This window comes from Hermetia illucens, chromosome 3 (assembly GCF_905115235.1).
Source record: "Hermetia illucens chromosome 3, iHerIll2.2.curated.20191125, whole genome shotgun sequence".
NCBI classification, from domain to species: Eukaryota; Metazoa; Arthropoda; class Insecta; order Diptera; family Stratiomyidae; genus Hermetia; species Hermetia illucens.
The window spans coordinates 40,390,203-40,416,406 of record NC_051851.1 but is presented as its reverse complement, the minus strand read 5'-3'; the positions used below and the strand labels follow the sequence as shown (position 1 = coordinate 40,416,406).

The following is a 26,204-nucleotide window of genomic DNA, read 5'->3' as shown; positions in this document are numbered from 1 at the left end:
AGTTGCAGCTGCTCAAAGAAGTGACAGTCATTGGCTTCACAAACGTCCTGTGGGTGAAGCGAAGGAGAAGGAGGTGGCTTTAATGAGTGAAAGTCTCACATTACCGTATGGTTGCCAGCGATTGGTTTTGAACCTTCCCACCTTCCAACAAAAAAGATTGTAGAAAGCTTTTGTTTTCGGCAAAACCTTAAACAATCACTAATGTAACCCAAAAGCAATTAAATCGTTATATGCAATACAATCCGCCAAAAAATTCACAAATGTAGTCTTTTTTTAGACCAAGGGCCGGGAAAATCCTGGAAGCGCGCAGCTCCTGGTTTCCGATTTTCCTATTTTTCCACCAAGAAAATATTCGCACTGGTCTAGTCTTCAAATCGAACGGACGCCTCTGGTATTCATTTCCACATTGTCTTCAGCTAGTATGTCACCAGCCCTTGCTAAATTTGAGCAAATAATTAGATAAATTAAGTTTTAGATCGAATGCGCTCAAGATCAAGGTGATAAGAATTGTATTCGTGGAGATATGTATGTCTGGCGTATATCCACAGTTGTAGATTTCTAGATAACAGGCACTAACTTAGTATTCGGCAGTTGGTCAGTCAGTGATCATCCTCAAATGTGAGCTAAGTGCAGTAAGTGGACGCACATATAAGAGGCCGGTGGTGAAGCAATGAATCAACAGCGTCTAAGTTTACCCTCCCAATCTATTATCATTTATATTGATGCCTGCACATAGTTTGAGTTTATTATTAAATATTAGCACTAGGCCTAATTCGATTATCACGTCTGAAAAAAGTACGTTTGAACGGTGTGGAAAAACAAACTAAATTGTCAATTCTTTCCTCGCGGTTGGACATACACGAATCATTTACTGAAGATATTTGCAACCAATAGTGTGATTTCAGGAAAACGTTCTAATCATAACTCACAGTGCTGGTGTGATGATAGTTACGGATCTCCCAATAATTTTTTAAATCAGTTTTGTCCAGCAAGTGTGTGTGGATAATGGAAAATAGTAATTTGAAAAAACCGAATGTTATCGTCGTTAAAAAGCCCAAATCTGGTCGAAAATCTAAAATTATATCGTGGTTGCGAAATAAGTTTTTTATATCGACCTGGATATGCAATTACAACACCAATTTCGCCATTTCCGATCTGATAGCAGGGATCACTTTGGGACTCACCATCATTCCTGAAAGTATAGCCTGCGCTCTACTTGCAGGTCTGCCGTCCCACTATGGATTATATTCCGCGTTTATAGGTATGTTCCGAAAGTAAATGTTAGTTTATAGTGGTCCGAATGAAGGCCAATTAGATTTAGGTTTAAATTGAAACCTTTTATGCAAAAATTATTAGATATGTATCTAAAAATGAAAGAGATATAAGAATATAAGAAGAATATATATTATGTATTTTCAAAGGGGGAAAATAATGCTTCATATGGTATTGCAGGATATGCGCCAAGCTTGGTTGTTCGGGAAATTAGCAGTTTTCAGACATGTTTTATATTTATTCTAGTTCTTTAATTTGAATTGCGCTGCCCACTGATGAATTTACACAGATGTTAAGGGGATTAGCAAGTCTAGAGCCTATAAAAATGCTTGTTTTCATTTTGAAATTAGAAAACCTTCCAGGATTGAAATTAACATCACTTGGTAAACCCTATGTGTTCGCGGTATTTCTAGCAAAATCTTTAGGAATATACTTCAATACCATCTCCGTCGCTAATAGAATTTTTTTTTATTCAGCAAATATCAATATTTCGGGAACAACTTGCTCCCTCCTTCAGTGAACATCAGCCGGTATATACCGTTGTTCCCGAAATATCGAAATTTGCTGAACAAAAAAATTCTACTAGCAACGGAGACAGTGTTGAATTTTAATTCCTAATCACTTGTTCATCACATTTCATACAATGATCGCTGTAGATCTCAGCACATAATCCACGCCCCGCGGTAAATCTTTTAAAAGCAGCTAGGAAGGCTTCTGTCGTTAAATCACTCATCAGTTCTAAGTGTACCACCTTTGTCACCATACAAATGAACACGCAGACATATCCCTTCAGCGTGGCTGTTGATCGACCCTTTGACATTCGTGCCCTGAAATGCTCGGCGTAGTCCACGCCACAATACAAGAATGGTGGGCTTGGTGTGATCCGGACTGCTGGTAGATCGCCCATTAGCTGCTGCTTCCGTTGATTTGTGTACCTTACGCAGGTAATACACCGATGTGTTTCGTCGCGTATCACTTTCTGATCAGTAGTGCATCCTGCAGTGGCGCTACCATGAAGAGTGTGCTTGTGTGCTTCACGAATAATTAATTGCATAACGTAATGGTCCCGAGGTAGTAAAATCGGATGTTTATGATCTTCGGCGACATTTGCGTTTCTAAGTCTACCTCCGACACTCAACAGGCCCTGCTGATCGACGAATGGATCTAATTTTCTTAGTCTTTTTTGCAGTAGGGCGTTTTTCTTAACCGCATCAATTTCTTCCGTCAAGGTTGATTGTTGGAGAAGCCGTAGAACTCTTCGTCCCCTTTGTTCGTATTCCGCTGCGGTCATCGGTCCTTTTAATCTTGAGGAGAATCGAGTGATATATGCTATCACCCTTACGAGTTTCGGAAAATTTGAATAGCGTTTCAACAGGTCGAATCCATCCGAAATTCCCGTAAAACAAGCAATTTCCGTCCGCTCTCCTCTATCCAAAAGCTGCGGTCCATTCCACCATAAAGGATGTTTGCGTAATTTGCTCGGGGTGATGCCCCGCGAAGCATAATTTGCGGGGTTTTTTTTTGATCTGATATGGCCCCAGGTCTAGGTTCTCTGGCTAATATTCCGAATCTTAGCCACTCGATTTGCTACGTAATTATCTAGTTTCTCCGGTTCCTTTTTTATCCAAGCCAGCACGATCGTCGAGTCACTCCAACAGTACACGGGTGTCTCTAGCAGTTGCAAAGTGGATATTGTTGTCTCCATAACTTCTACTAACAACAATGCCCCATTGAGCTCCAATTTCGGTAATGTCATTTTTGTTTTTAAAGGCTTCACATGGGCTTTAGCTCAGAACAGCGATACCACTACTTCACCATCCAAGTCGGTAGCTTTACCTCCGGTTTCCCAGAACTTCTGCTTAAAAATCTTCGCAGCTATGGTCACTGATGCCAGCCATTCAGAGCATCGAAAATGCCAGCAATATTCGATAATACCTGGCGTTTCGCTGGAAATGTCTCACCATAGGGTCAAAACTCTTACTGTACAACACAATCTTGCCAGTCCTCATGTATTCCTCGGAAACTTAGGTTCTTAGTAAGAAAAATTGCGAACTCTCCGCGGTTGCGTTTAAGAGAGAAAAATCTTCCGACAAATTTTTGGCTCTCTACATGATGAGGATGGACGATTCCGTCGGCTCTATAATGATGAAATTTATGAGCGATGACACGACCACCCGGATGTGAGGATGATTTAGCCCGGAAAGTCTATAGGGGCCATATCTTTCGTAGAAAAAGAAGGCGTGCCAGACCCTGCCTAAGATGAAGTGGTTGCATAGGCCAGGACGCCAGACAGCTTTGAGATATATCGAATTGGTGGACCTCAACGCAAAACCGGGATGTCTGGAGTTCTTTACTAACGCAATCGGGTATATATGCCTCCGATTTGAAATTCGGGTTAATACTCAAATTTCAAAAACTCAATGCGTCCCGATGGAAGATTGCAAGGAGAATCTTTAGAATAGTGCCTAAGAACTATGGATGGCGTATAATTATAATATACAATATAACAATCGAAAATCTCCATCACCATTGAATTTTGAAATGTCTAATAGCATTTTCAAAATTTGTTTCTAGTTTACATTAATTTTCTTGTCTGTAGTATTGGCGGATTGAGTATACTATGCCTTAAATATCTAATTTCTGGTTTTTGAATCATTTTGACTTTTGTAAAAATATATGTATGTAACGCCGCGATCCTTAACGAAGGCAAGTTTGGATATAATTTCGCGAGCTCTTTGAATTGTACAAGGTTAAAGGCCATAAATTCAAACTATTGGTTAATTTAAAATGTGCTGGAATACCCTTTCAGAAAGTCGGGAAACGGTTGGTGAAAGAATAAAACGTTTTCCAGGGTTCACTTGAGTTTCATCCGTTTCTTATATCTGTATCTTTCCTATCGAAGTTACGTTACGTCAAAAATTCAAATTCTATACTAGACATGACAAGGGCTACTTTTCTATTGTGCTTTAATTAAAAAATCTTGAAAGCGATGATCAGTGTTGCTTGATAAAGAAATTTCGAATGACGTAAGTATACATAAACTGAAAATATCTTCCGGATGTATTGAGGAATCTAAAGTGTTTTCCCCATGAATTGGCCATCATAAAAGCTAATATCTAAACAGCACAGAATATGGGTTGGTTTTCTCAAATTTGGGATCTTAACTTGTGTTTTTTTCTTCGGAATATTATTTGGATTATCATATTCTTCCAAATACCAAATCATGCAGCTTGTACGAACCTATCACTCCCTATTGACGAGTTATCTGATGATGGTGATTAAGTATTTATTCTTAAGAACTTGGATTAGAAACATACATCTAAAGGCCTTCTAATTTTTCTAGACGAGTTATTATTGACAAATAAACAATTATTAAGAATAGATTTTTGCTCATCTTTGAGAGGTTTCTATCAATTATATTGTATAAGTTTAAATAATACCATCCTCTTTTATCTTTATCGTATCTACAAAGGTGTTGCATTTTAAACACTAATCAGGTATACCAGGTATCCGGCTTTCTGGTTTGGATTCATGTTTCGAATTCGGTTTCCTTTGAAATTACTGCAAATATGAATTTAATGAGCTCAAGACTGGCATGTAGCAGTATTATTGCATTTTTGCATATATTATACTTAGCATGAACGGCATTCTATGGTACATTCATTTTGTCGAATCAATAAAGAATATTTAACCATTTCCTGATAAGAATATTTGGATGATTTTTCAGTTCTTCCGGATGTTTTTAAGGCGCGTGAAACAAAATCTTATTAAAATCGGTTTCATGTCTGCCTGTCTGTGTTTTTTTTTTTTGAGGAGGTGGAAAAGACTCTGGCCTAGGCCAGAGTGTGGGATTTTTACCCACTAAAACCACCCCCGACTCCCCCTCTACCCCGTGGAACCACCTTTAGGTATTACATCACGGGGCGGGGTTAGCTTACTTTAGCTAGGTCTTCTTTCGTCTACCCGCAGGGTTCGTAGCCGCGTCTTCCTCACTTCTTCTGCCTTTCGCAGTTTATCTTGGATTACAGCGATCATGGAATTGATCGCATCCCAGTCTTCCTGACAGGATACCATTCTCCAGACAAAATTTTCTGGTGATAGCACTTCATCTAGAGTTTCCTCTAGTTTCCTCCTTTCGTGCGCTGGGTCCTCTGGGACCCCGCAGGTTGGACAATTAGGCGAGATGTCCAATCTGTCTGTCTGTCTGTCTACCTGTCTGTCACAGGCACTTTTCTCAGAAACGGCTATGCCGATTGATACAAAATTTGGTGAGAAGGTGGGACCTATGGACCCCCAGACATGCAGTGAGTGATATCCTTCTATGTTGAGATTTACGGGGGTCCCCATACATGTAAAAGGGGGGTGTAAAAATGTTTTTCACCAAATATAGTCATGTGGGGTATCAAATGAAAGGTTTTAATTAGCACTTTTCGAAGTTTTGAGATTTATTAAAAAGGCGGGGGGTGGGAGGGGTGGAAAGTGATGATTTCTTTAACGGACCCATTCTCAGACACTACCCAACCGAAAAATCTGAAAAAAAATCATGAAGCTGCCTCTATACGGTACCCAGGCCTCAAAATACTCTCCATATCGATATCTGTTCAAATTAAGTTAATAATAGTATATTACCGTATTTTTGGGAAAATTGAGTAAAACCCCACTTAAGTTTATGTCAGAGTTATAAAAGTTGGTAGTAGTATAAAATATAATATGAAGCATATTATCTCCAAGTTTGATCAAAATCATACTATTAGTAACAAAGTTACTGTAGCTCAAAGTTGCCTTACCGAAGTACTAAATCTGACATGCTAAATGCATATTCTTAACGGGCTACGTACAAATGGGATAGTTTACTCTCAAATATACTCACACAAGAAGCAAACAGAACCTTTCATACCTGAAGCGTCCAGCTTCCGATTTCCCGAATTGTTTTCAACGTTGGAACAGTTGGACAGTTCAAAACCTACTGCTGGCTCCGGCCATGCAGTTACATGAGTTCTGACTTAATAAAACCACCTTTTTCCCCGGGACTGCTATAAAGCATTCCATCGCGGGGATGGATCAGTTCTTAACTGCGATTCATTACGATTTCCTCCCTTCCTTTCTTGTTTTCTTCGCAATTCTTCCTGCCTAAGCTGTTGGTGAATAGTTTTCAGCTCCTTTACAACTTGGCTTTAAGTTTCCGTTGGTTCGAGCGTGAACTCCACAACATTTTTGGATATCAAGCACTTGTTTGCGACCAACTCCAATCTAGCTGGGTGCACGGTAAACCCGGCGCAATCAAATTCAACAAGCTCCGCATTCTCGGCCATGCTTTTTTTCCCTCCCACTTTCTCCCTTTATGCATACTTGCTCTGCCCTGAATTTCAATACCACCAAAAACTCCTTGGGTCGTACTCTTGATTTCTTCCTTTCCAACCTCCCCGAGCGCCACCTCTCTTTATTTCCTGGCACATCCCCGTATGTAAAAACCGACGTTTACCATCCCGCGGTTGAATTTGAAGCGGAGCTCCCTCGTTCAAAACCCAAAACCAAGCGTAAACCCACTAAGTTCAACTTCAGCAAAGCCAATTTTGACGGTCTGAACTCAGCTTTAGCGTCTTTCAACTGGGTACATATATTAACCAATTCATCGTGTGATCAAGCTCTTAACACCTTCTACAATATCCTCTCTGATCTCCTCTCCTGTTATGTCCCTTCTTCCCCTCCCTGCCTACTTTCGTACCCAACTTGGTTCACAACGGAACTTCATATTAACATTCGCTTGAAACATACACTGCGGAAGAAGTTTCGGGCTTCTAAAAATGACGCCGACCTTGCTCATTTTAAGGCTATACGATCTACTGTGAAGTCAATGGTCAGAAAAGCGCGTAAAAGGTACCTATTGAGCGTCGAAGCCGCCCTTGCCCGCGGTAACTTAAAACACTTTTGGTCTCACGGTCGCAACTCTCGTAATACAACTCAATTTCTCCCTTCTTCTATCAGATTCGCTGATTCCACTGCCAACTCCCCACAACAATCCTGCGACCTTCTCTGCACCTACTTCTCTTCAGTGTTTTCTCCATCGGGCCCTTCACCCTCTACACCTTCTCCTTACGCCTTCCTTGGTTGAGTTCCTCATTGGTAACTTTGACCCCAATGTCGGACCTGGCCCCGATGGGCTTCCTAATCTCTTCCTCCTTAACTGTAGAAAACACATTTCCCTCCCCCTGTGTATAATCTACAACAAAAGTCTAGATGAATGCTACTTTCCGCGCCTCTGGAAAGAGGCCCTTATCATTCCTATCCTCAAGAGCGGAGACCCTTCCCTTGTTGTGAACTACCGCCCCATGTCTCTTCTCTCCTCTTGCTGCAAAATTCTAGAAAGATACGCCAACGACTGGTTGACCGCCACTTCGGTCACCTCATTGTCAAAGAGCAGCATGGTTTCGTGAAACATAGATCAACGGCTTCAAATCTTCTGGTCTTTACCAACTTTGTTGCTAAACGCTTGAATTCACGACAGGAGGTACATGCTGTTTATACTGATTTCTCCAAAGCCTTTGACACCGTTGACCATAACATTCTCCTCTCTAAACTTTCATCGCTAGACTTCCCTACCTCAGTCATCTCCTGACTTTCCTCCTATCTCTCATACCGTTCCTGCAAAGTTTCTTTTCATGGTCACTCATCTGGTTCCTTCTCTCCTTCCTCTGATGTTCCCCAAGGCTCTACACTTGGCTCCCTACTCTTCTTGTTTTTTATCAATGACCTTGCCTCCATTCTCACTGGTCCGTTTTTGCTTTACGCAGACGACCTTAAATTGTTTGCCTCTGTTTCGTCTCCATTGGACTGTACTCTCTTACAATTCAACAACAACAACAACAATTCAACGGTCAACAAGCTAACACTGAATGTCAACAAATGCCACTGGATGCGCTATTCCCTCAAACCCTCCCCATCATCCTTTTCCTATTCTCTCAGTGGTCAACCCCTTTCACTACTGACCTCCTTCAAAGACCTGGGTGTAATATTCGACGATAAACTTCGTTTCAATTCCCACTTCGTTGACATCATCAATAGAGCTTCCAAAATGTCTGGTTTTATCCTACGTTCCTCTTCCGACTTTACCTCAATCCAGCCCTCCTTCAATTCCCTTGTCAGAAACATCCTTGAATATTGTTGTGTAGTCTGGTCCCCCTACCGTATCCGTGACGGCCGCGCTCTTGAAGTGGTACAACGCAAATTCACCCGGGCCCTCTTTTATAAAAAGAACCTTCCACGGGTTGATTATCCATCACGACTCCGCACCCTCAATCTCCCCTCCCTACAGCAACGCCGTATCTTCTTTGATATGTGTACTCTTTTCAAACTCTGCAATGGTCTGATCGACTGCTCCGCCAACTCGGATATTACTTTCCGTATCGCCTCGTCTCATAACACACGTAATGCGGACATTTTTGATGTACCCTTCGCCGAGCTCGAGATTTACTTTCACTCTCCGATCCTGAGGTTTTGCCGGTCCTACAATGCCCTACAGCTTGGTTCCTTTGACTCAATGTCCCTCTTTAGCTTTAAGCGTAAAATATGCCATTTACTTGCTCCTCCCTCTGAGGACAATATGTAATAAGAAATTTGCTTTCTATGTATTGTCCTCGTTAAATAAATAAATAAATAAATAAATAAATGCTATCACATTTTGGGCAGTATATTGACTCATCGTGACCAAATCGATGTAGATAAGCACTATAACCAGTAGTTTAATTCCCCGTGGATTCTTTCAATTTAAATTCGAATGTCGGGAATGATGCGGTATGTCCACTTTGAGATGTATTCCCACCGTGCTAGACTCCCCGGTTGCATACGTTTTGTCGTAGAGATGCCGACCTTCATTCGTCAAGATATCTTGGGGAGCATCCCTGCTAGTACATATACTGCTTCTCCTGATGCTGTCCGATAAGCACTGCATACCTGGAGTGTACTTAGCAGATACGCTATACTTTGTTTTCTGCAGTTTAATTGATTTTCCAGAACAGTTGCCCAAACTGGAACTGCAATTCAAGTAAGAAAACGTCGACTTTGTCTTGGCCCACCATTGTTCGGTAGTATTCTCGAGGTTGTTGTAGCGATGGGAGACTCTTTAGTTGTTGCGCTATCAATGTGTTATTTGAAGTTGGGCCTTTTGTCAAAGATTGCTTTTAAGTATTTGAGCGATGTCCGAATGGCTCAAGTGGTTAGAGCGCTTGGCTCTCGTAGCTGAAGGTCGCGGTTCAAATCTGGCTGATGGCAGAGGGTTTATTCTCGTGGCTGGATGTCGTATACCAGTTGACTCAGCTGTGAATGAGTACCTGAGTCAATTCAGGGTAATGATCATGTTGCATCCTACAGTATACTATAGTGTTTCATTTCCTTAGATCTTGATATTTGAAACTAATGTAATTCCGATATCATCCGCAAAACCAGTGGTTGTCGCGTTCTTCGTATATAATAAACAACCGTAAGGGTCCTAGCACAGAATCCTCTGGTACCCCGCAAGTTATCGGGAAAATTTTAGTCCATCGTCCAAGTCGTAGGACAGCCTTCTCCCAAGAAAGAATTCAACATTTTGACAATGCGTATGATGTAGGACCTGTAGTTTGGCTAGGTTCGGAGGAGAATTCGGTATCCCGACGAAATTGATAAGACTGACTAGGCTGACCCTAACCAATGTGCGAGGCCAGATAAAAGCGGCAGGATCACTCTCAAGACCGTTCAACATCAACAACGGTCTACGACAAAGGGATGCCCTATCATGCGTCCTCTTTAACCTGCCCCCCAAGAAAGTGATCCGTGATGCTGAAGTAAATGCAAGAGGTACGATCCTCTTTAAGTTCACCCAACTACTGGCCTATGCTGACGATATTGACATCATTGGAAGAACCACCCAAGGCGTACAAACTGCCCTCATCCAGATCGAGCAGGCCTCAATTGGCGCGTGATCTTGAGCTGCACATCAATGAAGGCAAAACAAAATATATGGTGGCAACGTCAGCACCGAAAACCAACCAACCAGCAACATCGAACTGCACTGGTCAAACGGGAAGAATAAAGATCGGAGAGTACAACTTTGAGACCGTTGATAATTTCTTCTATCTAGGGTCAAAAATCACAACCGGTAACAACTACGATGATGAAATCCGCGCACTGTTGTTGTCAACCAACTGAGCCTATTTCAGCTTACAAAAACTGTTCTGCTGGAAACGTCTCACCACAGCACAGCATCCGCAAAACCAGTGGTTGTAACGTTGTTAGAAATGGATTGCGTCATCGTGTATAATTAACAACAGTAGGGGTCCTAGCACAGAATCCTCTGACACCCCGCAAATTATCGGGAATAATTTTACTCCATCGTCCAAGTCGCAGAAGGAATTTAACACTTCAACACTTCACTTCAATGCGTACGAGGTATTTCAGGACCTTTAGTTTGGCTAGGTCCATTTTGTCCATTTCGTCCATTTTGTGGTGTTGATGAACAGTCACCATTGCGCTGCATTTGCCGTCTTGTAGTGCAACTCAAATCAGTCACCATCTTGATTGCGTCGATGGTTGATCTCTCGAAATCTGAATTGCTAATCGTGTTGTATATAACTCGTTCAAATAGTTTACCAATCGCATCGACCAGACGTATCAGCTTAGATGAGGAGGGGCCACCTGGCTTCGGAATAAGTATCCACTTTCGTAGTTTTTATTGCTCGGGAAATTCGCCATCTCTAAGGCATGCCATAAAAAACTTGGGTAAACATACCTGGTGCTGTCCTAGCTGCCACTTTCGGGGCGATATCGGTATTCAAGCTGGCCCTGGGGTCTTATTTTCAGCGAATTTTCTTGTTGCATCTAGAACTCTGTTATCTACGACTGCAGGACTTTCGTCAGGATTTACATATACTGAAGGAAGACTGGTGTGCAGCAACTTAGGACAAGTAATCGGTGGGGAGCGTTTGTCTTTCAGTGATGACATTACTGACTTGCATGCGCCACACTATGGATGGATCTGCCTGAAATGTTCGGAATTGCTCTTTGTGATAGCTATTAGAAATTTGTTCCTCGCGTTCTGAATTAAAATAGAAATTGGGATTGCGTCATCGGAAAGTGCTATCCGGAGGCATCGCATACCTACCATAAGTTGTCTCCGCCAGAGTTCACAAGTAGCACATTCAAGCGGGAGAATGTCTCCAACTATGCATTGAAATCGCCGGCTATTACTTTGGGATTGCAGCAGCTTGCATCGAAGGGTAGTTTCTTTAGCACTGAAGTGAATTCCCCTAATGTGAGGCTGGGGCTTCGTAACAGCTATAAATATTTATACTTCCTATCTTGGCACGTATAAATCCAATTCCATAGCTCAACTTTCGTAGCTTAATATGCATTATAAACAGAAAATCTAGAGCTAGAACTACATATCTTTCCGATATCTGCTCAAATAAAGTTAATAATGGCTTATTACGATATTTTAGAAATTAATCAGAAAGTCCTCCTTAAGCTTCTCTAGAAGTATAAAATTTGGCGTCAGTATAGGTGGTAATTTAATCACATATTATACATATATAATTCTGGAAAATTTGAATAAAATCCAACTATTATTAACAAATTTATAGAAGATCAATGTTTTCTATCTTGTGTGAATTGATCCTACTTGTTTAATCTGAATAGATTTCCGCCAATATTATTGTATCTATTAGGTTGTTGCAAATGAAATGTCGGATTTTTCAATGAAGTGAAGTTAGTTATGATTTTAATGTTTAAAACTGCCGCAAGGTGACTCTGGTGGTATGGGATAATTGAGTATAAATAGTCGTTCGTTCGATCAAGGAGTCATTTCAGTTTCAATCGTCATTGAAGTTCCAAGTAAAACTCAAAGAAAAAAGCATGGAAGGGAGTCAAAAACGTCTACTTTTTCTATATGAATTTAAACTTGGTCACAACGCAGCGGAGGCAACCAGAAACATTTGCAGAGCATTTGGAGCTGACGCAGCAAACGAACGAACGACACAGCGGTGGTTCGAAAAATTCCGATCAGGCGACATGACCCTCCAAAGTGAACCTCGTGGACACCCAGGACCATCGATCGACAACGACGAGTTGCGTTTGATAGTGGAATCTGATCCCCGATCATCGATTCGTGACATTGCAGAGAAAATAGGCGTACACTATTCGACAGTATATCGGCACTTACAACAGCTTTGAAAGGTGAAGAAGCTTGATAAGTGGGTTCCGCATGAACTCAACGAGCAAAACATGGCGCTGCGAATGGAAATATCCAGTTCTCTACTCAACCGCAACAGGAACAATCCCTTTTTGCGCAGAATAGTGACATGCGATGAAAAGTGGATATTGTACGACAACCGTCGCAGATCAGCGCAATGGCTAGATGCCGATCAGCCTCCACAACACATGCCAAAACCGAGCCTTCACCCGAAGAAGGTAATGGTAACTGTTTGGTGGTCTGCATCTGGAATTATTCATTATTCGTTTTTGGAGCGTGGTGAAACAATTAATGCAGAGAAATATTGTGCTCAACTTGATGAAATGCACGAGAAATTACGTGTTCAGCGGCCTAGATTGGTCAACAGAGATGGAGTGATACTGCTCCATGATAACGCCCGACCTCATGTTTCCAGAATGACGGTCCAAAAATTAAATGAATTACGATATGAGACTCTTCCTCATCCACCATATTCACCCGACCTCTCGCCAACCGACTACCACTTTTTTAAGCATTTGGATCACTTTTTGGCGGGGAAACAATTCAGCAATGAAGTAGCTGTCAAAAGTGCCTTTGAAGAGTTTCTTAGCTCTAGAAACCCAGACTTTTACGAAACTGGAATAAATGCCCTTGTATCTCGTTGGGAGAAGTGCATTGAAGCTGCTGGTTCTTATTTTGACTAATAAAATTAATTTTCTTAAAAGTTATAGTTTTTTGAAATTTTACTCAAATATCCGACATTTCATTTGCAACAACCTAATACAATAGATCATGATTTTATTCTCCAATCCACCCGGCTTTTTACATAGGTCTTCGGAATATTATGCAAGTTTGCCACCAGAAGTTTTATAATCTTTGTGTCATACCCTATCAAAATCCTATCTTATTTCCGATACAGTACAATGAACTTATTTTGTTCTACCATTGTTTTTTTGCAAACCAAATTGATGGTCAATGATTTGCTAGAAACGACCTAATACTATATTTGATGCTATCATTTTTTCAAACATACTACGTAATTAGTACTGAAGTGGAGATTCGTTTTAACAGACGAGGACAGCATTTCTGATGCTGAGCTTTGTTCATCACTGAATTCGGTGTAAAAACAGTTTTAAGTGAGTAATGAGTGCAACACCGTTTTTAGTCAAATGTGGGTAAATATTAGGCCTCTTACAGTGTATCGTTGCGGTATAGAATGAGGTGCTTTAGCATACTTCAACGGCTCAGATCCAATTGGATTGTCGCATCAAAGATTTATTATTATTATTTCAAATATATTTAAGAATTGATAAAAATAGTTAATTTATAAAAACCTGCTTATACACAGCGATAAGCTGAAATGGATGAGCTTTTTTCAGTTAAATCCGAATTTCCGTCTATTTCAAACTCCCCTAAAATACTTCAGGGTCGAAATCCCCGTCCCCACCCTCGATGGACTTATCTCGGTGTTACAAATGGTAAAACTGTTGGCAATAGCCTATTTGTTTTCCAAAGAGTTTAATTTTTTTTACCCCTCGCCATGCGATAAAACCTACGAAATTCGTTTCTTTATGCATTTGTTTTTTACTTTTAATGGGACTGCGCTTTAGTTTCATCACCATTACACCTAATGCCGTGCAAGTGATAAGCTCATATTAGCGATGCAAGCAAAAAGGTGAACACAAACTTCAAATATGACCGGGGTTCGGGTGAGGGGAACAAAATTGATCCAACTTAACATCTTTGCCTCCATTGCTAAGAGGTGACGTTCATTGTCTTTGGTGGTCTGCCAGCGTTCAGAACTATAGAAGGCAATACGATGCACGACGCTGCGATAGGTTTTTATTTGGGAGGCTCGGTGATACGTCGATAACACAGAGTTACGTGAATCAATTTCATGATGCGAGTTAGGGTTAGAGTACTAATCGGAGTTTCTTAGATTTCTCCGTTCCGGGGCGATCACTGCCACAATCACAAAAATTGTGTTATTCCGGTTCAGTCGGAGACCGTGTTAGATGAGACGATCATTCAACTTTTGCGCGAAACTCTCAAGATTAGCTTTGATGTAAGACTGGCAAACATCATCTGCATAAAGCAATGTGTAGTGCAGTGGGCGTTGGATGTTTTGTGCGCCAGTACCCATGACAGGGTAAGAGGATCTTTTATTGGCAAACACCGACAGAGGCACGCACTTTTGATATACCTGTCACAATTCGGATGGCTGTAGGACAGTTTAACCCAGTGCATGAGTTTATTTGGCACTAAATGCTTTCGAAACATTTATCAGAGGATTTGTGTCATACACAATCAAGGATCAGGAAGGCAATGCAGAAAACAGCATTTCACTTTGAGCAACTGCATAATGTGTATTGCTTCAGTAATGACACAGTTCTTAATAGTTCTTCGGATTGGTTCAAAGTGCCTATGATTTCAACGATGTTGAGAATGTGTTGATCAAGAAAGTATTCAAAAATATTCATGGTATCGGATAACATCCAGCTTGGTGACTTCAAGGATTGTATACACCATTTTGTAAATGCTTATGAATCAATTCCCCGTTTTCCAACGCCCGTGAAATTCGGCAGTCGGGTGAGACGTTATTTGCCTATCTTCTTATGAAATAGTCACCAATCAATGCATGGTACACCCGTGTAATGACTTTGCTGTCAGTGATTTGAGGGGAATTCCGGAGAATCTCAGAAGAATTTGAAGTAAAAATTGCGGTTTGATCTTTTCATCTCTCTCTTTCCAATGTGATTGGAAGAAGATTATGCTTTGTCCTTCTTTAGTGCGTATCATGTGTACGGATAGGCTTCCGCAATACATTTGCAAGTCGGGGCATTTTAGTGTGGGTACTTCCTATTAGATATACTGTGGCCAAGAGTTTACAATTTTTCTTGTTAAGAATCCAAGCTTCTGAGAAATACATGAAAACTGACAAGATTGTTGTCTTGTACAATAAGAACTTTGACCCTATGGTGAGCGGAACAGATTTTCCAAGCCGAAATACGCTTTGTTGGCTGTCAACAACCGTGAGCGGATTTCATTGTTGTGGCTGTTATCGGTTCTGATTTTCGACCCTAGATAGGAGAAATTATCAACGGTCTCAAAGTGGTAGTCTCCTATCTTTATTGTTCTGATTTGAACATTGCGATTTGATGTTGTTGCTGCTTTGTTCTTTAATGGGGACGCTGACACCATGTACTTCATCATGCGCTCATTAATGTACAGCCCAAGATCTCACGCAAATCGGCGCCTGGCTTATCTGGATGAAGGTAGATTGTACATCTTGGGCTGTTTTTCCCATAATGTCAATATCCTTATCATGGGCTAATTGGATGGTGCATCTTACATTTATATCAGCATCGCAGATCGCTTACTTTAACCTGGTTGGAATGCATTGTGGGGCTCTTTATCTTAAACCGTTGTTGATACTGGCCTTGCACATTTTCCATGGCCGTGTACAGTTTTACCCTGGCTATGCTGTCATAGGCGGCTTTAAAGTCAATGAAAGATGATATAACTGATGGCCATATTCCAACAGTTTTTCCATCACTTGACGCACAGAGAAAATTTGATCTGTTGCTGATTTGCCTGCACTGAAGCTTCTTTGGTATGCGCTGATAATTTGCTGGACATATGAGGCTATCTGAATATCTTATAGATAGTAGTCAGCAACGTGATAACTCTATAATTGGTGCACTGCGCGATACTTCCTTTTTTTGCATGGGACCGATAACATCTCGTTGCTATCATTGATTCGCTGACTCACACTTCAGCCATCAGTTGAAGAGCCGTTTGGTGAAATTGATCGCCTTCATATTTAACCAGTTCATTCCATTATGATTTTTAAGCCAATGGATTACACGGGTTGTTTCTTCCATGCTTAGTGGCAGCATTCATCCGTCGTTTTCAGTTGGCGGGACATCCAACTTGCCCGTGTTCTGGTTGTTCAGTAGTTCATCAAAGTACTGAACCCACCTCTCCAATATGCCCATTCTGTCGGAAATCAGATTTCCCTCTTTGTTTCGGCAGGATGAGAACCCAAGTGCATAAGATTATCCTGCTGACTTGTTGCTAAAACGTTCGCGCCTGGTGCTTTTTCCCTGTACTTTAAAAGGACAGAGACTTTTGGTTCTCCCAGGTTGCCTTTTTCTGTCCTTCTGTGAAGTACTTTCTCCACACAACGGAGTTCGCTTCATTTTCAAGACCGTTGTAAGCTGCGATTATTGTGACATCCATTTCCCCCTTGTAGGTGTTACAGAGGACTCTATTATGGATGGCTTCAGTGTTCACTTTCACTTGATTACCAGAAGGGATTCGAGGTGATATTGTTGTTCCATGTCAATGAGATAGTGGCCCGAGTCTACATGAAAGCGGTTCCGTCTGGAAAGGCCCACGTATGTTTATGGACCATTTCTTGCGACACTGCCAGTTGGATATTCCGCAGTTCGTGGTCGTTCATAAATTTGCCTCGCAAGCGTAGAATGCCTAGTCGTTGGTTTATCTTTTTAAAGTCGATAATAGCAGGTTGACTAGGAAACTTACTCCGAGCACATGGTTTTCCGTGTATGGTTGAGCCCTACCCAACCCCCAACCTGGAGGACCAATTGGTACAGTTTGTCTGGCTTTTAAGTGCGGAAGAATACGCCTTCATCTTCAATTCTACCGTTTTTCGTCAAGAAAAAACTCCCAGCGGTCAGCACGTGAAAGTGAAGATAAGGTTTGGTAGTAGAACTATTCGCGTTGGTTCAGCAGGCGCTACCCATATTTTATGCTCCATCATTTGAACCAGTCCACATTTCGCCCTAGGACCTTTGACCGCCAGATATATGTAGATATCCGTAGATGGATTTTTGAGAAGACAGAAATAGCAGTGGGTAGGTCGCACATTGAGAAAATGCAAAAATTCTATGGCGAGCAGGTGTAGTTGACGAGCTTTGCTCTAAGTAGGAGTTATGTCAATTATATAAAGTGCAAAACTTTGTAATTCAGATTGATATAAGGCAACGCCTTCTCTTGTAAGATATGTACCTACATCACAAAATATGTTTTTTTATCGTTGAGAGCTTTGTTAATTTAATGAACTTTATTATTTTTTCAGGTCCGCTTATATATTTAATATTTGGAACGGTGGAGAAGGTACTTATTGGCCCGACAAGTCTTGTTGCACTTGTTACTGTACAGTTTACTATCGGAAAGCCGATGGAGTTTGCATTTGTATTGACTTTATTGGCTGGATTTGTGGAACTTTTCATGGGAATTTTCCAACTAGGTAAGTTATTTTGAATTACATAACACTTCACAGATATTTTAAACTGGTGCGTAAAGATTGCTTTTAAAATTAGGCCTGTCTTAAAAACATGGTAAGGTGCTATATGTAGTAAATGAAAATATCTTAGTGATGACGAACTACTGTTTTGAAGATCCATGAATTTATAAAAAAATATTTGACTTCTTCATCAGCGTTCAATTATTGTCATAATGACTAGTCCTTGGCGCAATTATTTTAATATATGCTAATGAGTGGGTGTTGCAATGGAAAAAATATAGCTTCACTCCAGATTTTCGGTATCCACTATTTGGGTTTTATGTTATCTATGGTGTTGAACTACTTATTGCCATGAATCTTATTAATAACAACATATGTGTAAGAGAGTCTACAGAGGATTATTATTGATTTATAAATTAAAAAGTTATCAGTTGGAGTATATTTCCACCTGGAATATGCTAGTGTACCTACCCATTGGCTCCAAGTACATTTTCCTTGGACCAATGACACCGGCACACACTGCCTCTACTGTAAGGGATTCATGGGTGTACCAAGTAATCAGCTGCTGGTTTACGCCGTATGTCCCAGCCACGCTCTTTCAATTTGCCTTGTTACTCCAATGGGTTTGAAACTTCTTATCGAAGTGAATCCTCGTTGTCATGTTATCCCTTGGTATGACTCATTCGGGATACCGCCTGGAAAGAATATCAACCTTCCATCGATTAAGGCAGCTCCCGGCCTCACTGATACTACCGGCCATCCTGAATATTGCCCTCGTTGCCTGCATCAGTATGTGCAGATGGAGAGGGGTTAATCTCAGAAGGACCTCCAGGGATGTCGTTGGGCATGTCCTCATTGCTCCATTGATACACATGCAAGCCAGCCTTTGGAGTTTGTGTAATTCCTTGACGTGTGTGCTGAGTTCGGTTCTTTCTGCTAAGATTACTTCCCCATAGGTAATCATTGACCTTACTATTGCAGTATATATCCAACGTAGTATCTTCGGGCTGCAACCCCATTTATTTCCTGCTATGGACCTATAAGTCATCAGAACCTTCTGGGCTTTCCGGCAAGTGTTTTCAACATGTGTCTTGCAGAGTTATTTTTGGTCCAGCGTAATTCCCAAATATTTGACCTCTGTTTCTCGTCTCACCTCCATGTCATGCAACTTTATGACTCTCAGGTGATCAAGCTTACGCCTCCTAGTGATTGGTACTATGATGGTATTGGCTGGATTGATCCGCAGTCCCACCTTCCTGCACCAGGCACTAGTAACCCTTAATCCAGTTTGGATTCTATCACATAGGGTATCCTCATATTTGCCCTTACAGATTAAAACAATGTCGTCCACGTAACCCTCGACCTGTTTTTCAGTATTTGTTAGCACGTCCAGGAGTTCTTCCACTACTATATTCCCCATAAGCGGCGATAGTACCAGGCCCAGTGGACAACCTTGAGTAGTATTCATGACAATAGAATTTGTACGTGTCGGTACTTCCATTTGTCTACTTTCTAGCATTTTGCCCATCCAGACAGCCATTCCCCACCCACTCCCTTGTGGCTCAGGGCATCTTCTATTTCTGTATGTCATGAAATGTCGAATGCTCTTTAGATATCCAAAAACGCACCGTTCACCCCGGTAAGCGTGTTGACACTAATGTAGGGGATTACGCTTTAGAACGTTAGTTCTAATATAGTTGTCTATGACCTTCTCCTCCGTTTTGAGTACGAACGATGTTAGGCAAATTGGTTTGAAAGATGTAGGGTGAAAAGCATCCTTTTACCCGCTTTCGGAATAGAGACCACTTTTTTCCGTCTTCATGCCCTTGGGATATATCTCAGTGCTATGCTCCTCCTTACCACCGTCAGGAGAGATTCTAAGATTATTCCTTGGCCTCCCTGGATTACTGCTGGGAAAATGCCATGTACTCCGGGTGATTTCCTGAGCATACCTTTCCAGTTCTCGTTTCTTCCCCTTTTATTCGTTGTTGGGGTGTCAGGCAGAATGAATAAAAAATACCAAACCAGGATTCTAGAAAATTACGGTCAAACTTCTCGCACATCCAAATTATTCCAGTGCATATTCTATTGTATAATAATAAGGCAAGTGTGTTCCAATATAATGGATATCGGGCAACTACTATTCACAGTTTATATGTTGATTTATTTAGTCATCAGTAAATCTTAAAATTTCTCCTCTTACGCAAGAAAAGAATTCAACATTGGAGTCTGTACCTGAAAGCACGTTCGAAGGAAACAAAAATGTCAAAAAATTTAAGTGTCCAATGCAATAAGATCACGAAAACATGTTGCACGTATTATTTAATTTGTAAAATAAATCGCACATCACGAAATCAATATTTGCATTATGTACAAAGATCGATCTACCCGTGTTATATATTGGGCAGTGCAATGGTCGAAACTGACGCATAGTCCCAATGAAAATGAAATATGAAAAAAAGCAATAAGTCAGAAAAGACCGCATGGATGCCTATATTTCAGAAAGGAGTTAGCGAGATTCATATACCCACTAAATAGTTATTAGTTGATGAACGAACATGCTCAACTCGATATAGAGCCAGTTTTAGTGACGCGTACACCACCACCAATATATATTATATATTATTTCAAAACTTTCTATAGTTGCCAGAAACCCCTATTTAGGGTGTAGTATCCAACGTTCCTACGGTCGGCTTTTGCCCTCAAGATTTTCAGATAAACTCGCATTGCTACACTCTCCAAGTAGCTCTAGACAAACGCCTTCGTTCGCCATCTCCGATAGTATATTCCACTGCATGACGTAGTTCGCAACAGAATTGCCATCCTTTCTCATAACACCACCCATCCACTGCCACTTCCGCCTTCTGATCAATACGCCTACGAGGATCTATCTCGTATGACAAAGCAGTCCATTCATATTGTCTCATCTCAAACTACCTCAATGACATGATGTAGATGCAAGCTAGTGAACGCTAGAAACTTTCGAGTTTTCCACGTACTGCTCCCCTACAGCAGCATAAAGAAAGTGTTGATACCAAATAACCTCGACTTGGAACTGATGTTGAAATAGCTACATTTGCGAATTTTAGACAAAACAGTCAAGATACCATCAAACAGCATCAAATTCGATACCGCCTTTAGCAGAAGCAATGCTATAATACCTGCATATTCAAATTGTTCAATGCTTCCATTGTTCTGCCCTTTAATGCAAACAGGAAGAATTCGATTATCCATCAGATTGATAACCTTGGTTTTGTTGGCTTTTATGTTCAGTCCTCCTCTGTCTCTGGTTGCCTCCTTCCCTAAATTTAGAGTTGGTTAAGGCATAAGATTCGGCGAAGTCGAGGAGTTTGAGAAAAGGTTTGATGGACCATCTATTAAACCTCTTCACCTCCTCCAGCCAAAAATTATTCAATTCCTTTCGTCAGGAGTCACGGCAATGAAGCTGTGGAGCGTCGCCTTCATTTTAAATCCTTATATGCATTGAGCCAGATCCACGTTTCCGTTATCGACCAGGTCTTCTGACGTCCTTTTTCGACTTCGTTGAAAACTTCCCAGACGCCAGTCGTAAAGGCAGTTTCGATAACGGTCGTGTGTTCATATCACTGCTAAGAAGCCTCTGCTAAATTGTGTGGAGTTGCTCATGGAAAGCATCTTTTCCTGTTATATCAGAAATCTTGGTGTGTAGCACAATCATAATCCTTCTTAAACCAAAACGGAATATTGTAGTCTAAATCCGGTCAGAACTAGTTTACTGGTCACGTAAGCAAATATTGCAGTTACTGTCGGCATCTAACTGTCACTAGGTTGGGGGAGAGGAGTTGGTAGCCCTAAAGTGTGACCCTGTTTGAGGCATCTTTGGCGTTCTGGGGACAAGATATCTGCAACTTGCTAGCCTTTTCATATCTATCCCTTTCAATTGTCTGCTACGATAAGCATAAAATACTTTCGTTGAATTCTTAAATGCCGGTTCCAAAGGCAAACGAGCTGTAGCAACGTCCCGTGGAGATATTATTATAAGAAACGCCGTCTTCTCTACATTAACTCGATCTGGAGAAAACGTTCTACTGCATGCTATATAAGCTTATATTCACTCAGTAAAGTTTCACTTTCTCCCAAAACCTTAAAAAGACAAGAGCTTGTCCATACGTTTCCATAATGTGGTCGCTACATCAAACCACTCCGGTTTTCTGAGGAAATTCAACAAGGAGACACGTTTTCACCTCTCATTTTCATTTTTATTGTGAACACTTTGGGCCACAAAACGTGCAACATACTACCCTGAGCAAATAATATTATCCCAATGTCTCACAACAGTCTCGACCAGATTGCTAGATTCGGAATGAATATCTCTTATAAGACCCTCGTGGACAAAATGTGGAGCGGAGCGAAGCCCCTGTGTGGTTCCATTTGGCGATCGCGTTTGGCGATGATGACGTCACGTTTTTTTACCGGTTTTGGTTCGGCACAACTCACCTCCGCTGATGGGTCCTCGTGGTCGAAATGTTAATTCGACAGTTCTCTTGTCAGTGGACTGACGAATATTAATTGAAAGTTCGGCGCTATGTAGTTCTGGGAAAGACGAAATTATAGAAGTGATTATAATTTCAAGGAATCTCAACTATAAATTTCCTGTTGCAGTTAATCGCGTTTACTATGATAAAAGCATTTTGAACATGCCATGACAGTTAAATGCTCGCATTGCCCTCAGACCCCTTCCATTTGGAAGTGCGCATGAAACTTTTGTTCTTTTTCTTCAACTTTTGTCCCGTTCACAAACGGTGATACGTCGAACACAAAGGACACTAATTGTGAAACGCTGTTTCATCCAGGTTGCGTTAATGCGTGAAGTAATTTCATAACGTGCTGGTCCATTGGCTGATAGCATTGTTTCATGAGACTTGGTTGTCTAAAATTCACTTTTATTCAGACTCCATCTGAGACCGTGTTGATCAAGGCGATCATTCCATTTTTGGACAAGCTGCTCGACATCATTTTTGCTATTAGACGCTATGAAAACATCATCTGGTTAAAGCAGTATATAGAGCGCTGGACATTGGATGTCCAGTGCCCGGTGTTTCTCTAGCAGCGCAGCGTGTATTTAGAAATTCCGCATTTCTTGACAAATCTGGCTTGATTCACGGTTATTTCAACGATTTCGTCAATACGGTTGTCAAGTACAGGGTGCGGTAGCATAACTTCCTTTTTTCAAAACTCAATTAAAACTATTGTATGCATCGGAAAATATTTATTTATTTTTTATAATGTAGGTACATGTCTAAAGTTTTTATTTACATTGTTTTGAATATCAAAGCTGTTAGGTGACGTCCCCCATTCTCCATACATTGCGTAAACCGATTTCTCGCGTTTGTCATGACTCTTGTTAGCATAGCAGGTGTTATGTTGGCAATTTCTTCTTGGATGTTGGTCTTCAAATCTTGTAGGGTTCTTGGACGGTTCACATAAACACGGAATTTCAAAAAACCCCATAGAAAAAAAATCACAAGGGGACAGATCGGGAGAGCGTGCTGGCCATTCCAAATCGCCTCTAATTGAGATAAGGCGCTCTGGAAAGTGTTCCCTCAAAACAGCCATCGATGCTCTTGAAGTGTGTGCTGTTGCACCGTCTTGTTGGAACCAAGTGTCCCCCAAATCCAAATTTTCTAGCCGTTATAAAACGCACTGCAGCCTGTAGGTGCATCGTGGACTCCACAAAATTTGAAATCACCCTTGCCTTAAGGAAATTATGTTGATAATGTTGCTTGAAATTTAACCTCGCATCGAGAAGACTAAATACAGGAGAAGCAAATCCAGTTTCCTGGGGTCAAGGAATGTCACTGCGGCTCTGTGGAGTAGACACGAAGTAGCTACGTGGGCCGTGATCATGTATTGATGTGCCGACGGCGCCTAGATGGTTTTTTGTGTGTGTTTCCCCATCCGAATTTGCAAGTCATAAGCAGCTGTGCTCGCAGCCGTGTCCTCGCACACCAATGCACTGCATGCCATACAAGGCACTAACCCCACACTTTGTGGGCGAAATTTGGCTTTCAAGTGAAACGGCTCAATTAGTACTTTTCCGAATTAGCCTAACTTTCTGATTAGCTAGAAGATGAGAAGAACAGGCAAGATGCAACAGGTTTCGGTCTCAGAACTTATCCAACCGAAAAATCCAAAAATAAGCACAAAGGCGCATTAATGTAAAATTTAGGCCTCAACATACATCCTATTTCGGCGGATGAATGAGCGGAATGGATTGCTCTATTAACCACTGCGAGTGTGACGCGCTGGAGCTCCGATACCGTGCGAAATCCCATAAAATTCAACGTGGTGTGTATCGTGGCAAATGGGAATTTATTATTGTTCTTGCCAGGAAAGCAGCAACTGTTGCAGATAGTAATAATTTCGGTACCGTACATTGCATCATGAGAAAACTGGCAGGTGGCCGGAGGATTGTCGAGTTTTCACATCCGGGGAAATGCTACGATAATATACAGATACAGACTGTTCCTCTAAACAAAAGTGAAATTATCTCGCCCACCAATGCACTCAACCAGAATAAGTCCGTTGGGTTTGACGATCATCGCTGTTCCTGCAAGTTGTGCAGAACTGCCGTTTAAACTTACACGGAAATACTGGTAGTCCGAAATATTCCGCAGAGAGTAGAAGAAGGGGATTATTGTTAAGATTCCGAAAAAGGGCACCTGTCTTGAGTGGGACAATTTGAGGAGTATTTGCTTGCTACCTGTCGTGGCTAAAATATGAGCTGAAATAATACTGGAACGTATCAAAGAACAACTCGAAGGCATCAACACCTTACGGATCATTTTGGAGCAGCACGCGAAGTTCAGATCTGCACTTCACCTTCTCTTCATTGATTTCAAGAAAGCTTTTGACAACGTCAGCAGCTTCCAACAACATGAACAGGGAGTGTACCCCTAGATATTGCTGGTTACCCCATGAGTGAGTCGCCTAAGAAAGACATGACACAGAACAGTCAAGGAGGAAGGTCTTGGAGTTAGCTGAAACACATGCCAACAAACGGTCAACGATGATTCGTAAGGGTGGTTGACATGTTGTGCCTTTTTAGAGGTGAGGGGTAACCATATAAGTATATATATTTTTTTAAATTAATCAATGAATAAAACTTTGTGGGCATTTGAAAAACTTATCGGTTGACATTTGCGTTTTTTGTCACTTTGGGCGGTTTTCACCCTTTGCTGTTCGCGTAGTTGACTGTTATAACTGGCAAGTCAAGGTTGATTTGCATATTCAAATCGATGAGAAACGATCCCATGATAGACGGAAACACTAGTAGCTTCGCACTTGCAACTGTCATTCAAAAACCTTTCGACTCTACCCGGGCCAACGGGCAGAAGTGGGGAACGTGATCTAGACGGGCTGACCCCAGTCGCAAGCTGGGAAAGGTTAAATTAAACAAGTCGGGAAACCGGAAGCTGGGTGCTTCAGGTATGAAAGGTTTTGTTTGCTTCTTCTCTGAGTATATTTGAGTGTAGAACTATTCCATTTGTACGTAGCCCGTTATGTATATGCATTTAGCATGTCAGAATTAGTACTTCGGGTTGTAAATTTACATGGTGAAGACAATTTGAGTTACTGTAACTTTGTTACTTGGGGATAATATGCTTCATATTGTATTTTATTTTACTACGAAGTTCTGTAACTCTGGGATAAACCTAAGGGGGGTTTCATTCAATTTTCCCAAAAATATTGTAATATACTATTATTAACTTAATTTGAACGGATATCGATAATGAGAGTATTTTGAGGCCTTCATGATTTTTTTCAGATTTTTCGGTTCGGTCGTTTCTGAGAATGGGTCCGTTAAAGAAATCATCCCTTTCCCCCCTCCCACTCCCCGCTTTTCTCACAAATCTCAAAACTAAGACCGGCTTCGAAAAGTATTAATCTAGACCTTTCATTTGATACTCCACATGACTACATTCGGTGAAAAAAATTTGTACACTCCTTTTACATGTATGGGGACCCCCTCCCCTAAATTAAACCTAGAAGGATATCACTCCCTGCATGTCTGGGGGTCTACACTTCCCACCTTCTCACCAACTTTCGTGTCAATCGGTATAGCCGTTTCTGAGAAAAGTGCTTGTGACAGACAGACAGACAGGTCCTGCGAAGCGAGAGGAAATGCTTTAATGAGCTCTGCTCAGAAGCGGACATAAACCCGTGGGGGAGTGCTTATAGAATCGTGATGGGACAATTCAGAGGCCGTTCCTCTCCGCAGATCACGTGTCCCACCCTCTTGCTGAAAATCATCCAGGGGTTATTCCCCCAGCAAGAGGAGAGCACCGACATATTCCAATCACCTCTGAATGTGGCGGCAATTCCCCCAGTCACCGGAGACGAACTGCTGGAGATCTGCGGCAGAATAGGAGACAATAAAGCACCGGGTCTTAAGCTTGCCGTGAAATCCAGGCCGGACAT

At 41.4% G+C, this 26,204-nt stretch overlaps 1 protein-coding gene across 1 annotated transcript in view; it reads left to right on the top strand.

Annotated features, from left to right (window-relative positions):
* Positions 1 to 596: 596 nt before the first annotated feature.
* The window catches only part of LOC119652517 (sodium-independent sulfate anion transporter-like), a 49,108-nt gene continuing 23,500 nt past the window's right edge, over positions 597 to 26,204 (top strand). The window contains exons 1-2 of the mRNA XM_038056713.1: positions 597 to 1,261; positions 17,577 to 17,747. Of these exons, the coding sequence (XP_037912641.1) occupies positions 1,006 to 1,261; positions 17,577 to 17,747 (427 nt within the window). The 5' untranslated portion in view covers positions 597 to 1,005. The remainder of the gene's footprint in view (positions 1,262 to 17,576; positions 17,748 to 26,204) is intronic.